General features: G+C 38.3%; 1 protein-coding gene across 2 annotated transcripts in view; it reads left to right on the forward strand.

Moving 5' to 3' along the window:
• lrrc4ca (leucine rich repeat containing 4C, genome duplicate a) overlaps nt 1-14376 on the forward strand; it is a 137069-nt gene extending 122693 nt beyond the window's left edge. For both annotated transcript variants that reach the window (XM_019275507.2, XM_010747287.3), the window contains exons 2-3: nt 847-920; nt 12148-14376. In XM_019275507.2, coding sequence (XP_019131052.1) covers nt 12199-14142 — 1944 coding nt within the window. In that variant the 5' untranslated portion in view covers nt 847-920; nt 12148-12198 and the 3' untranslated portion in view covers nt 14143-14376. The remainder of the gene's footprint in view (nt 1-846; nt 921-12147) is intronic.
• The last annotated feature ends 588 nt before the right edge of the window (nt 14377-14964 follow it).

Below are 14964 nucleotides of genomic sequence, written 5' to 3' on the forward strand. Positions count from 1 at the left end.
ATAGGCAAGCATCCATAATTTTAAGCATATTATATCAACTTCTGTCATCAGAAGCACATTAGGAAGGTCAATATCTATTTGCAGTGTTGTCAAGGCCATTAGCAGCTGGTCATCTGGTTGTTAACTGTAATGTGAAAACTGTGCACACTGGCACTGCTGTATAAATGAGACAGAGATGGCAGATCCCTTATCTTAAAACAAAGGTTGGGGTCATGATAGGCACACACAATAATGTTCCTTTGTGGATCAAACACACACTTATTTGCACTCATGGTTTCTGTACTGGACTAATGGATGGCGGGCAAGATGGAAGGCTTTATCTCAGTTTGCTTTTGTCGGCCATAATTTATTCAGTAGAGTCTGTCCTCTATGTTGTGTGTACATGTCTTTGTGTGTGCAGCTCTGTGTTTGCATGTTTGCGGCTGTGTGTTTGTGAGGTTTTATGGCTTTGACTGTCCCTTTGTCCCAGGGGAATGAGCTCTTCCAACGTACAGTACAGCAGCATACAGTAAAGATGCTCTTGTTAGACAGAGGTTCTCAGAGGCACTAAAACATCAGCATCAGCAGAGAGTGCTGAGGAAGTGGTTGAAAGGAAAACTAACAAGATGACTCAATAATTATTTAGAAACAGTAAAGAGAATTTTGAATTAGATGTATTTTATCCTGGGGGTTTAAAAAGTTGCGATTTTTGTAGTTGAGTCGATACATCATAATCCTTCCAAAGCAGTGCATTATTCATGGGCTGTATTCCATAGAGTCCATGAAAAGAAGTAGCCACTAACTGTATCGCTGTAAATCTGTTATCTGTCTTAGAGTATTCTTACAGATTCCCTTTTGTATTTTCAGGGACAGCTTCATGGTGGATTTGAAGTTAACATGAGGATGACCAGAACCACTTGGAACTGTGATTGAATTGGCAGGTAAGAACTGAACCTTGATCAGCAGGACATGTGCAGAGTTGACCGAATGCTTTTAGATTAAAAAAACAAAAAAACAAAACAAAGAAGAACGAAAGAAAGAAAGAGACTTTCAGTGCTTGTGTTTCACGTCATAAATGTGTGCTCAATCTAAACAATGACTCTTTGACATACCTTTGACTAAATCAAATTTAGCCATTTTAGAGAGAGCTGCAGCGAAACAAAGTCGCTCTTTCCGTGTCGATACACCTGGCTTTTTTTCTTTTTCCCCCTCAGTGTATTTCCTGAGAATGGACCAATTCAGCCAAAATAAATCATCCTTATTATCTCAGCAAACTGCTACTGCTACACTTCTAAAACTGTGGGAACACAACACAGTCCAAAGGTGTCTAATTCTGGTAGATTGGAAACTATAAATCACCTGTGTGTTTCTCTGTCTTCTGCCCCGTGTATGCGGGGATTAGCCCTCAGCTCCCTGTGATCATCAGTAGGATTTAGTGAGGAAAGCCAATGAACCCTAAATCATCAACTGCACACACTTTCTAGTTCTTTTTTTTCCGAATTTATTTGGATACATTTCATGATGGGGCCATATTTTCTAAATTACATTATGTACCTTTTAAATCTGTTAATGAGTAACTGGACTGTAGGGTGAAAGTGTCTTGTTCTTTTCAGGAACACCACACAAGTCTGTATTATTTACATGTTTTGTTCAATCCATAAACGCTGAATAATTTGTAGATCTGATGAGGGTGTTTAGCAGCTTGTTTTGGGGAATAATTGTTTTGGGACAGAGTGACATCAAGATGGAACAATACGTGGGTCCTTACTTTTTCTGTTTCTCAATTGTGAACAATTTATTATCAACCTTCTGTATATGAGCTGCTGTGACCTATCTTATCTTATCTTGTAGTCCCAGATGTAGATCAATCTTGCTGATGGTACAAAAACTATCTATCAACAACTATCAGACTCATTTAGAATTCTCCTTTATTGCTTTTTATTGCCACTGTCCATTTTCATCAAATACACTTTATTAAAGGTTACAGTAGCTTTGTGAGAGAACAGAATAAAGGAAGAACAGTCTTTTGTTGACTTTACAAAGTCATGCTTACAGCCTTTAAACCTCCAAATATTGGACATGCTAAGTATAGTGGAGTTTAAAGAAATCCACAAAAATACAAAAAGAAATTGAATATGGTTGTTTCTGCTCATGAAACATGAAATGCCAAATGAAGATATGCTCTTTTATGGAGAGATTTCGCATTTAAGAAATGTTTGTGGACAAGGACAAAGGGTGAGATTCATAAGGTTTCATCTAATTACAGCATGGCACTAAATGAGAAATGACATGGCTGCTTGGAGTGATTCTAGGGAGAAAATAGGAAGAAAGTACAAAATAAAGTCAACACAATGGAAAAACTCTCAGTGTTGTCTATGCTGGTAGCTCTGGTCACAATGGAGGAAGTCTGTTTTCACAAGACGTGTCTGCTATGCTTTTGGTGTGAAGTACTGTCACAGTGTCAGGGCGATTTTTACTTACAACCTATGTTCCTCTAGGCTGATGCTGTTTGTCTGTGTTAGCCATATGTTGTTATAATTTTAGCGTTTCTTATCCCTGCCACAGTAAATTTAGTTCATGCAGCAGCAAATCGGGCACTGACTATCAGGCTTCTTTAAAACTCTTAGTTCCCCAGTTTTCCTTTGGAAACTGAAACATAAACGTGGTGATTGGCAGACCTCTTTAAAAGCTAAATAGCATTCAACTCATTCATTGTCAGTCACTGAAAATGACTCGCATGAATAGTTGCTTTTGTAATCCACTTAGTTCAAAGCTCCTTTTCATGTGCTGTTTTCCTTATTTTATCCATTCTCTCTTTTTATTCCGCCCAGTGGGATGGGAGATTGGGTTTCTCCATGGACATTTGTGCAGTGGAACCATGTTATACACATGTTTTTATTTCCCATAAAATTGATCCTCTTTATCCTTTGGCAACACCTTTCAGAAAATCAGCTGTTAACATACGTGTTCCTAAGTGTGTGTATTCACATGTGGTGATGTGTTGTTGAAAGAAAAACATTAGTCTTATTTTATCACAAGACTATCTCAACTATAACTTTAAAGGACGCTTCTTCACAGAGGCCCTCTGTGTTTTCTGAATTTGAGCTTCAGTGTGCTTTGCTTTAATCTTGGCATGTTGTTAGGTAAAAGGAACACCACTCTCCCTTCTATTACTTCTGTGAATTTCCCTTTGAAATGTGGTTGAGAGCATCCCCAAACTGGGATAGTGTGCGTGTATGAATGCGAAGCAGATTGTTTCAAAGGGAAAAGGTTACAAAATAGGAAAACAGATGCCTGCTATTAAACAATAAATTAAATAGTTCATTGTTTAATTGATAGTGAAGTATTACTGTATCACATTTGTGTTTTTGTGACATGGTGTGTGAAAATTAATGAATTCAATAAAACTATAGGTATATTGTATTGTATATTGAGCTGTCTATTAATTCTTTCCCCCTTTTACTCTGTTATCCTGTTAATCAGTCTAAGTTTGATGGTTAAAATTATAGTTAAATGAAAATTAAAGTAACATTTTCATGGCCGTGTCATCATCTAGAAAAAAAAAAAAGATAGATCCAGAAATCAGAGCACAACAAAAATTGGTATTTGACTCTACTTGCAGTTTTTCTTACTGTCAATAGCAAACATTCTCTCCACAGTCCCTCTGTAAAGCTGACCTTCAGGTATACTGACACATCAATCAAGGGGGCATTACAAGCATGTGTCCTTGAAGATGTCAACACTGAACAGATGTTAAAATCAGTCATATGCTCAGAGAAGGAGAACAAAGGTGTTGGTCCAGACATCCAGTTCTGCTCTTTTAAGTCATTGACTCATTGCAGTGGTGTAATTCTGCTCTTACTGTAAAAGCACAACACTTATTGATTTAGTTAATCACTCATTAGGCTCCCACTGGATTGCAAGACTGCAAAAAGCATTATAAGTGTACAAGAATTAAACTCGAGTCCCCATGAATTAATTCACACATTCCATCTTAACAGACTTCTAATTGTATTATATTTCCTGACACTGCAGCCTTTGGTCTTGCTTCTGAATTGTAGAAATCTGAGATAAGTGTGCTCCTTCTTATCTCACATATTAAATCACATGTTAAAGCTCTAAAGCTTTGCTGCCCGGATGTCCAGGTTCACAGCCTTAGCATGACCTCTGCACGGCTCAGTCAGACTCAAAGTGATGCATGCTAACCCTGACCTCGACCAGACACTAGGGTGACAGCAGTATTACGGACAGACTCCTTCATCTTACATCCTTGACGAGTAGTTTAGCAGCCATTTTCTGCCCACAGCCCCTTTCTGAAATGTTCACAGGGTGAAGAATGATTTTATCAATACCTCTTGTCACCCATAACCCCCATTACTGCCATCCTGCTCACTGTGAAACAAGAGGGTTGCCACATATACATGAATTTGCACATGCTCAAAACACACACACCACATATACACACCATCTGTTGAAAATATGGGCGCTTTGTACAAATTGTCCTTTTCCTATTCAGGGAGAGATAAATATTAAACTATCACCATGACTGTTGACATTGGCTTAATGGATACTTGTGAGATATTTGTGAGAATATGAAAACATTTACATTTGTGATTCATGCATGTGGGTGTGTGTACACCAGATCATACAGATACATATCACTGCATGTATCCCTGTGTGTGTTTTCAAGGCCAGTAGTCATAAACAAGCTCTTGGTCAGGCACTTCTGTCCGAAGAGGCCAATTGAAATTACTGCAGCTCATTTATCAGGAAAATGTCTCACTGGGGGTCATCTTCTGACTGAGGGGGAGGCCAATTGCTCTGTCTCTGTATAGAACTGGCCCGCACCTGAATAGCAAGTGTGATGCCCTGCAGTAATGACACACCGTCCTCATCATGCTCTGGTGACACATCACTCTCTCTAGCAGATCCTGGAATGTTGACTCACAAGTAAAGCATCATCACCAACAACTGCCGCATTCAAAAATAGAAAAGGATGTGTCATTGTAAACAGCTAGATACTGTATGTGTCCATGAAGAAGCACTGAAGGGACTTGACAGGTAAACCTTATTAGGGCACAAAAAGTTGTTTCACCAAACCATAACTTAAACCTGATTCTAGAAGAAGTGTGAATACCGACATACTTTAAGTTCAATTTCAGACTTCACTTTTTTCTATGAATCATTTTAATAAGGTTATGCTTTATCCAGACCAGCCTCAAAAACCTTTTAGGGTTAGGTCTCCCCTTTGTTGTCGTATATGACACAGAAATACAAATAAATGTGTATATAACTATTGTCATGGCTGTAATGCTACAGTATTGCTGTAACATTATACAGGCAGAAACAAACAAACAAACCAAAAAAATGGATCCTTATTCCCATTTGTCTCTGAATGATTTATAGATTTGTGTTTTCAACCCTTAAGAAACAAAATAAGTTAATTTAAGATTTTCACATTAACACAGCCCACTAAAAAAATAAACAATTGGGTGAACACCAGTCTGTAGAAAATGGGTTTATTGAGCACAGTAATAATTAAATGTAAGCCTGGATGGAGCTACCCGATGGCCAAGTGGTGAAATGCATAACTGCAAGGTTCCCGATTCAGTTATGACTGGAGACATGTATGCTTGAAGGGAACTGTGAAGCAATGCTAGTGTTAAATATGTGTAGGCTAAGTCATTTCTAGGCACGCTAGGAGAGACAGAATGCTTACTTGTAGCTGACGCCAACACCTCATTAGATGAGCTTGCGTCGTATATGTTTCCAATTAGGACTGGGTGTTGATGTTAATGAGCTGGCAAAAAAACCTTTTCTGCTTTTTCCATTGTCACACAAAACTCAAGCTGTGAATTGAGAGGATGAAGCAAATAACAGGAAACAAAGCACCTGCAGACACACACACACACACACAAACACATTGATCAGTGTGGGTGTAATTTAATTCACCCAACCTAATTCTCTGGGTATAATCATATTCACTGAATATGTATTGATTATTATTAATGTAATATACAGTATGTCTTTTTTATTGTATATAAACTAGTTAATTTATTAGGATGGAGTTTGTTTCTGTAGATCACACTGTACTATTCATATACACATTTTCCCCAGCAAATTTTGAAATATAGCGCAGACTCACTTCTTACATATCTACTCTGTCAATGATAATGTTTGATCTGCTAATTTATGGAGATGATGAAGCAAAAAGGGGGTAATATAGGGGCTGATTCATTTGTACAGCAACTTCCTGATCAATATTCATGCTGGGATTGCTGGTAAAATCAGCGTTTGTTAGATGAATCAAATTAATTTCACCATCTTGTTATGGATGAGACAGTGAGTGGATGTCAGGCTGTGGGCAGGGGAGCAGCTGTCAGTTTGTCTCACTTGGCTAGTTAGCACCAATTCAAAGTACTCGGCTTGTCTGTTACACTTGGCTGGTTCAAACAAAAGACAATAAAAAAAGGGAGCCACAACATGACCATCTTTAGTTTTTTTTCCCTCTCAACATTCCTGAACACATTCACCTTGACATTTATACACAACCACACAATTTGTCCCTTTGCATACATTGTATGTATTAAATAGCATACTGACAAGAATATGACTAATATATTAAGTAGATACTGATTCACAGAAAATACAAAACAGGGTTTAAACAATGTTTATAATCACAAATGGTCTGAACCTTCAGATATTCTCAATAAATTTGAAATTTAATTCATATCAATTTGACTCACTCTAAATGAGGTTGAGTTTATGGAACAATTAAAAAAAGATATACAAGATATACAAGCTATACTATACTCAAAAATAGCCTAAAACAAACAGATGTGAAAAAGACAACCAAACACAGTGTATTGTCAGTATCAAATCAAACACTGTAGTGTGGCTTTCTGTAGTGCTTTGTTGGAAACCACATTCACAGCTGAGCAAAATAACGGTTAATGTAGTCTGGCTAATTAGTACACATTCAATGATCATCCACAGATAATACAGCTTGCTAAGCAAGTTGTGTTTATGCATTTAGGAGGTTGGTGCTATGAGAATGAGACCAAGAGGTTATCCGCAGATGAAACACTTAATTATGAATAGTTTGTTTGTATCTTAACATATGCCTTTTGTGAGAAAAGCATTAGCACCATATTCCTGTTGCTTTTGGCTGTGCATTAAAGAAATCCACCTAAAGAAATAATTATGTATAGTAGAATGCTAGAGAGATAATTAGAAATGCATAAATAAATGCATGCAATAAATAAATACATAAACTTAAGTAAAACTGGTCAGTGTTGCATGGTTTATGAAGAATTACAGAGTCAAATAAAATATTACATATTTTATACATATTTGTAATGATAGGCTCAGTTTAATTAGAAGGCTGACAAATTGTGTTATCTGCAAGACCAGAAAAGAAAAAAAAAGTTTAATTACAAATATAGAAGCAAAACATTTGAGTCATACTGAGTGACACACTGCTACCAGCTCCAGAATATTAACCTAAGACACTGCAGTCACTGACATTGGCTCAAAGGGAGTATGCCGTGTCCTGTCTTTACACCAGTAAAACACTGGTTGAAATAAACAACAGTGTCAAAACACTGTATGCAAAATATAGCCGCATGGTAAAAATATCAGCATATAGAAGAGAAGGAAAAAGGGGAGAATGCTTTTGCTGAATGCGGTTGGTATCCCTCCCACACTGGAATCCATAAAGGATTCTGGTTTATATTTGGAGCTGTTGCAAGATTGCTGGCATTATCAAGAAGTGACCTGATTTGATTTATATCTCATTAATCTCTCTCTCTCTCTCTTTCTCTCTCTTTCTCTCTCTCTCTCTCTCTCTCTCTCTCTCTCTCTCTTTCTCTCTCTATCTATCTATCTATCTATCTATCTATCTATCTATCTATCTATCTATCTATCTATCTATCTATCTATCTATCTATCTCACATTAGCATACATGCCAACCTTCCTCTTCTACACACAAATCTTTCACTCTACAGCTTCTCATCATCCTCTTCCCTCCGTGTCATGCAGTGTGATGTCAGTCGCTCGTCTGACTAAAAACTTTATAATCAGTGGACACTCAAGCATTAACTGAGTGAAAAAAGCCTCTGGCTAGTCCTCTCTCGCTTTCCACACCTTTCAAATGAAGCCAGGGATATGTTTGGAAAGACCGAAGACAGGCAATGTTGATCATGGAAAGAGAGCAGAAGACACTCAGTACTTTTTGCCAAGCACCGGCATCATCAGACCTATTTTAGGGGGCTTTAGCCCCACTAGAATTTCCCATAGCTCTGCTTAATAATTCATTCTGCCGTTTCTGGCTGATTTATAATGAAAAAATACGAAACAGACTCCAGAATTACTGCACTCATGAAAGGCCTGGTGGGAGGACCCAGTGTTAATTGCTGTGCAGCGCATTGTGTGCACTAGTACAGAATCTTATAATGAAACATATATAATAATGAGTTATAATGACTTAAACAAATGTTGTATCTATCCACATTTACTACATTTAAAATGTTAATAGTGTAGAGACACAGATGACTCTCTGAAGAGTGTCAAACTCATTGTTTCTGAGAAAAATAGCAATGCATAATTGTTTCTAAGTGGTTTTACTTTATTTTTATTTATTTTATTTTATTTTAATTACATGATATCAAAAAGTAATGATGTTGTGGATTAGGGTATAATCAAACTCTGCCTGTGTATGTTATATGTTGATGCATGCCACTGATCCAAAATGAAATGTCTGGTCATTGTACACTGGTCATCTGTACTGTACATATGCTGGATGAAAAAGAAAGCTGTGCAATATATGCAAGACAGCTGTTATATGTATGCAGTATGAGTATGATTTATGCAGTTATACCTCCTGTAACATAGTGATGCTCTCAAGGATGCAGTTTGTTAATAAGTTGTCAAATATGACAACCTAGGCCTACGGTGATAACAGGTCAGTATATCACTTATGCTACTGTATAATCAAGTACTAGAACACCTGTTCGTAATAATCTGTGATATAATATGGTAGGTCCGAACTAAATAAGAGTCCTGGTTAACAGAATGTCTGTGGATCGTATCAATTCCCTTCATTTGTTGTCATCTATGCTGCTAAACAAATGTATGTAGCCATATAGTATGATTAATAATATGATTTCTACTTGGTTCCAGCTTGAATTGTCTCCATTTCATAACCAGAAACAAACTCTCAGCTTCTAATCTGGATCATGCTTTAGAACTCTCTACCAGACAAAGAGTGATATAGCAGTTCATAATCTGTTAGGACAAAACTTTGAAAATGCATTCATTTCTTAATCTCATTTTCCCTCTTTTCATCTCTTTTCATCAAATACCTTCACTGGACATGTAAATCCTTGTCAGTGTGAGGACATATTGTTTTGATTTATAAATGAACTTCTTCATTTCTGCTGCTGGATTCCGTTCTGCTGATTCAGTGTTTATCTCTTTTCAAGGTTTGATCTGTTGAATGGGATGAGTAAATAGTGGAATAAGACGCAGGGATTAGTTATCCGAGGCATAGTTATTCAAAATCTGATCTGTGCAGCATATTTTTAGTTGGTCATATTATTGTTGGACTTTTTTCACCTTGAATAAAGAATTGTGCTTGTCTGAATGATATAAACAATAAAACAAATATTCCTAGAAATGTTTATTATAATTCCCTTCAGACAGGGTCACTAGAGCATGCAAGCTGAAAACTCATAGTGCCCTGGAGTTTACCACAGTCATTTTTTTTGTTTTTTGTTTTTTTTTTTGTAGTTTGTAGTTTGTAGTTTGTTGTTTGTACAAGGTTTTAAAGCCTGGTGTGTGATCCCTGTCACATTTGCTTGGTCTCCCACATGAAAATGCATCCTTGCTCCACCCCTCAGGCTTTGCACTACTTGGAATTTAAATTTTGTAATTGAAGAATTAATGGAGTTAGTAATCAAGCAATTAATCAGTAGTTACAGTAATAGCTTGCTCGTTCTTAAGTGAAGAGCTTTCTGTTGCAGATTAGATTGTGTTGAACATATAGAAGCAGAAAGTACTGTAATCCCACAATAGCATTCATGTCACTGATGTTGTTATTAATGCTGTTATACAGTGAGAAAGTCAGGGTTAAGATAAATCTATGATTTATTTATTCTTTTTATCTATTCATTATTTTTTTGTGTGTGTGTCAGGATATGGTTATCAAATCATAATTTAACTCTGGGATAATGTTCATGGTCTCGTCTTCATTTTTAGGATTTGCAAGATCAGTGCTGAAAAGAAATGAAAAGTACTTTGGTCTATTTACAACATCCCTTATCCTTTTTTAAAAAATACCATAAAGAACTGTATTATTATGTTATTTTTTGTTTGAAACAGCAATGATTGACTCACTAACAATATACAACAATGTTTATTTATGATTACCTTATTTATTTGGTAGACCTTTCAGTTTATTCATCAAACACACCCCAAGAGAACCTGCCTCATTACTGTGTTTATAGATTAAAACGTACTTGTTTAACAGAGTTCTTTCTATGACATGTTTTGAGATTTACTGTTGCTATTTGTAGCTTAACAACACACACTGTACAGCAATATTTATCACTGTCATATCGCTGCAGGTTGTAACTCGAGCACTTTCTGTGTAAAGTTCACATTTTTTTCTTCATGTTCACGTTGATTTTCTGAACGTGCTCCAGTTTCCTCCCACATTCAAAAAACATTCAGGTCAGGCAGATTAGAGCCTCTATAAATGATTCTCTTTATCTGTATTAGCTTTGTGACTCACTTCCAATCTGCGCAGACTGTTTCCCTGTCTCTATGAAAACAAATACAGCTTCCTGTGACAATGATCAAAAATATCACTAGGTACAGAGAAGTTTATTTTTTAATACACTAGTGTCATACATAAACACATTTTACCCAACCTACACAAAGGGCTTATAGTGGAGAGATGGTGGAGTGAACCGCAGCCATACATAGCAGTGCCCTGTACATTGCTCAGTGCACAGAAGGTGAACTCTCTAGCTGCTAGTCCACCCTCCATACTTTGGTCCATGCTGGATTTGAACCTGCCACCCTCCGGTTCCCAGGATTTTGATATTTATTACATGTACCCATCCCTAAATTGGTTCTAGAAACTACTTCTTCTTAGCTGTCCATATGTTTCTATGTCAGTCTCAGCCAAAGGATGTGTTTCCCAGGATTTCAGCATCTACCATATCAATAATTTAGATAAACTTCATGGATATGGTGTTGTGATTTATGATTGATAAACACTGCTTTGCTGAATTCAGTTACTGCATAAGGGTTATTCTTAATATATGTATATGAATGTATTGAGGTCACTTATAATATTTTTTAAATTACAGTTTCTGTGTTTTTGCTTTTCAGTTTATTTCTAGCTTTATTCTGTCCATCGCTGTGTCTCTTTGCCACCTCGTATCACTGCTTATATTTATACCATATGAAGAGCACCTTTTCAAACCATTATTCACTGTGCAACTGAGTCAGTTAAATAAACATTTGTTATTTAGTTGCACTCCATCGCCACTATAGCATCATCTCTCTTGCACCCAGTAAATCTTAATCAAAGAACACATTGTTTGTATTTGCAGTTTCCTCTGGCGTGATAAATAAAGAGTTACACAAACAAATTCCCTGGCACCATTTTGACTTGCTAGTTTGACATCCCAGTCACATACGTGCCTTTGAGGAACTGTGAGTTGCAATCAGACGTTTCCAGATATCTCGACTCGATTGAAGGAGTGGTGGGTGGCGAGCTTCCTTATTATTTATGTCCCCCCAGTCTCAAATATAAATCACACAACACAGCAGTCATAGCCGCTTTTCTTCCCTCCCTTCCTCCTCCTGTGGAGATACAGCACAGAAGCCGGCAGCTTCATTGCGATTTTATTTTATGTGACTAAGATTGAGAGTGTGAGGAGGACAGTGCACCCAGAAACAAAACAAAAAATGAATAGAAAGCACTCAATCAAGGTTGCAAGTTTTCATGTTTGTGATTGTTTTTAGTCGCAGCAACACAAACTTTTCAAATTTGCAGTCTTTTCATGTTTTTATAAGTGACAGGATTATCTCTATCAACATCAATTACACCTGTGTATTCAATTATCTAATGTGTGTCTTCTCTCTTTTCATTTCAGTGAGCCCAAATCCTCTTTCCAAAGAGTGGAAGACCAGTAAATGAATTATGAATGTTAAACAAGATGACCTCCTCTCAGCAGCAGCAGATGATGCGAGGTCCTAGGTGGAACCGGGCCTTGTCCGACCCTTTGTTTGTGCTGCTTCTAGCCCTCCAGCTGCTGGTTGTGGCAGGGCTGGTACGTGCTCAGACGTGCCCCTCTGTCTGCTCCTGTAGTAACCAGTTTAGCAAAGTCATCTGCACCCGGCGAGGCCTGCGGGATGTCCCTGATGGCATCTCTACCAACACACGCTACCTGAATCTGCAAGAAAATCTCATTCAGGTCATAAAGGTGGACAGCTTCAAGCACCTAAGACATCTAGAGATCCTGCAGCTAAGCAAAAACCACATACGCAAAATTGAGCTTGGGGCCTTCAATGGACTGGCCAACCTCAATACCTTGGAGCTTTTTGATAATCGCCTCACTACTATCCCAAACGGGGCATTTGAGTACCTGTCCAAACTAAAGGAGCTTTGGCTGAGGAATAACCCCATAGAGAGCATTCCCTCCTATGCTTTCAACAGAGTGCCCTCATTACGACGGTTGGACCTTGGGGAGCTCAAACGGCTCTCCTATATATCCGAGGGGGCATTTGAAGGGCTGAGCAATCTTCGCTACTTAAATCTGGGAATGTGCAACCTGAAGGAAATTCCCAACCTTATTCCCCTGGTGAAGCTGGATGAACTGGAGATGTCAGGGAACCAGCTATCTGTCATCAGACCTGGCTCTTTTAAAGGACTCATCCATTTGCAGAAACTATGGATGATGCATGCCCAGATCCAGACCATAGAAAGGAACTCTTTTGATGACCTGCAGTCTCTTGTGGAGCTCAATCTAGCCCATAACAATCTTACCCTCTTGCCCCATGATCTCTTCACTCCTTTACATCACCTTGAGAGGGTGCACTTGCACCACAACCCGTGGAATTGTAACTGTGACATCCTCTGGCTAAGCTGGTGGCTTAAGGAGATGGTACCAGCAAACACCAGCTGCTGTGCCCGTTGCAGCTCACCATCCCATCATAAGGGACGGTACATTGGTGAGCTGGACCAGAACTACTTTCACTGTTATGCTCCTGTTATTGTGGAGCCTCCAGCAGACCTAAATGTGACAGAGGGAAGTGCTGCAGAGTTGAAATGCAGAGCCAGCTCCTTGACCTCGGTAAGCTGGATTACACCCAACGGTTCCATCATGACACATGGTGCGTACAAGGTCAGAATCTCTGTGCTGAATGACGGCACTCTGAACTTTACCAACGTCACCATGCAGGACACAGGCACGTATACATGTATGGTCAGTAATTCTGCAGGTAACACAACAGCATCTGCCACTCTCAATGTGTCCTCTACAGAGAACAGCAGCTTCAGCTACTTCACCACAGTAACAGTCGAAACTATAGAAACGCCACATAACGAAGGCTTCACCACTACCGTGCAACAGAAGGTGGGCACCACCCCCTCAGCTGGTACATGGGAGTCTGTGTCACCCACCTCTACAACCACCACCACAGTCCGGACCCCACTATCTACCACAGCCACAGAGAAGACTTATACAATCCCAGTCACAGAGATAGGCGGGGAAGGCTTGAATGGCTTGGATGAGGTCATGAAGACGACCAAGATCATCATTGGCTGCTTTGTTGCAATCACACTCATGGCAGCTGTCATGCTGATTATCTTCTACAAGATGCGCAAACAGCACCACCAGCAAAACCACCACGCACCCACACGTACCATTGAGATCATAAATGTGGACGAGGACTGTGTAACAGGAGGCCCAGGTATGGAGGGCCACCTGACTCTGCCTCCTCTTGAGCACGAGCACCTCAACCACTACAACACCTATAAGACTGCATACAACCATGCCTCCACTATCAACTCCATACACAGCTCAGCGCACGAACCTTTGTTAATCCGGGCCAGCTCAAAAGACAATGTACAAGAGACCCAAATCTAATACTTTTTTTTTTTTTTTTCAAAATGAGACATTATAAAACTGATGGAATTGCATAAAGATATTACTGACAGGACATTACTGACAATTGCTTCTGAGGACTATGGCTCAAACAAGGAGGTTTGGAAACATGGTGTGTTTGGCAAATCAGTGACTGGTTATGTTTATTCAATGACTTTGGGAATTAGGGTATGTCTACTGTTTCAAAAAGTGTCTTTACAAAACAGAAGTTATTTATTTAAGAAAAAAGTATTGTGGTTAAATCAAGAAAAAACTGTATTCTGCAATTATTTTTTCAGCGCTTTATGTTTTTGTTTTTTTTGTTGTTCTTTCTCCTCATTTCACGATTGGTTTACTAATATGCTTTCAAACTCTGAAGACATCAGTCAAAGAAAAACTCCTGAAGAAAATTCATTTTTGGTTTGCAGACTTTAGATCAAATGAGATAGTAATTTTTTCCCATGTATCAAAGGAATCTAGAGCACATTAGTGATCTTCTCCAGCTGTGGATTAAGTGATGAAATCTTTTGTGACCATCTGTAACCGAGATGAATTAAACACTTGTTCATTATTTTACAATGAGTGACAGAACTGTCAGTGATGAAATTTGATCATAATTCACTGTTTAATTATATCTGTCACATACATATTAGGCACTCTCTGCTCTATCATCAATAGACTGAGGATCTTAAATGAGGGGAATATGTCCTGCGCTTTGCTGTAAAAGTCGAGGCTCACTTTTAGAAGTACATTTTAGTTCAATTAAATTCTATTAATTAACTATGAAATAAAGTTACATTTGTCTTTGTGTTTCTAATGTATATG

Source organism: Larimichthys crocea, chromosome XXI (assembly GCF_000972845.2).
Source record: "Larimichthys crocea isolate SSNF chromosome XXI, L_crocea_2.0, whole genome shotgun sequence".
Lineage (NCBI taxonomy): Eukaryota > Metazoa > Chordata > Actinopteri > Sciaenidae > Larimichthys > Larimichthys crocea.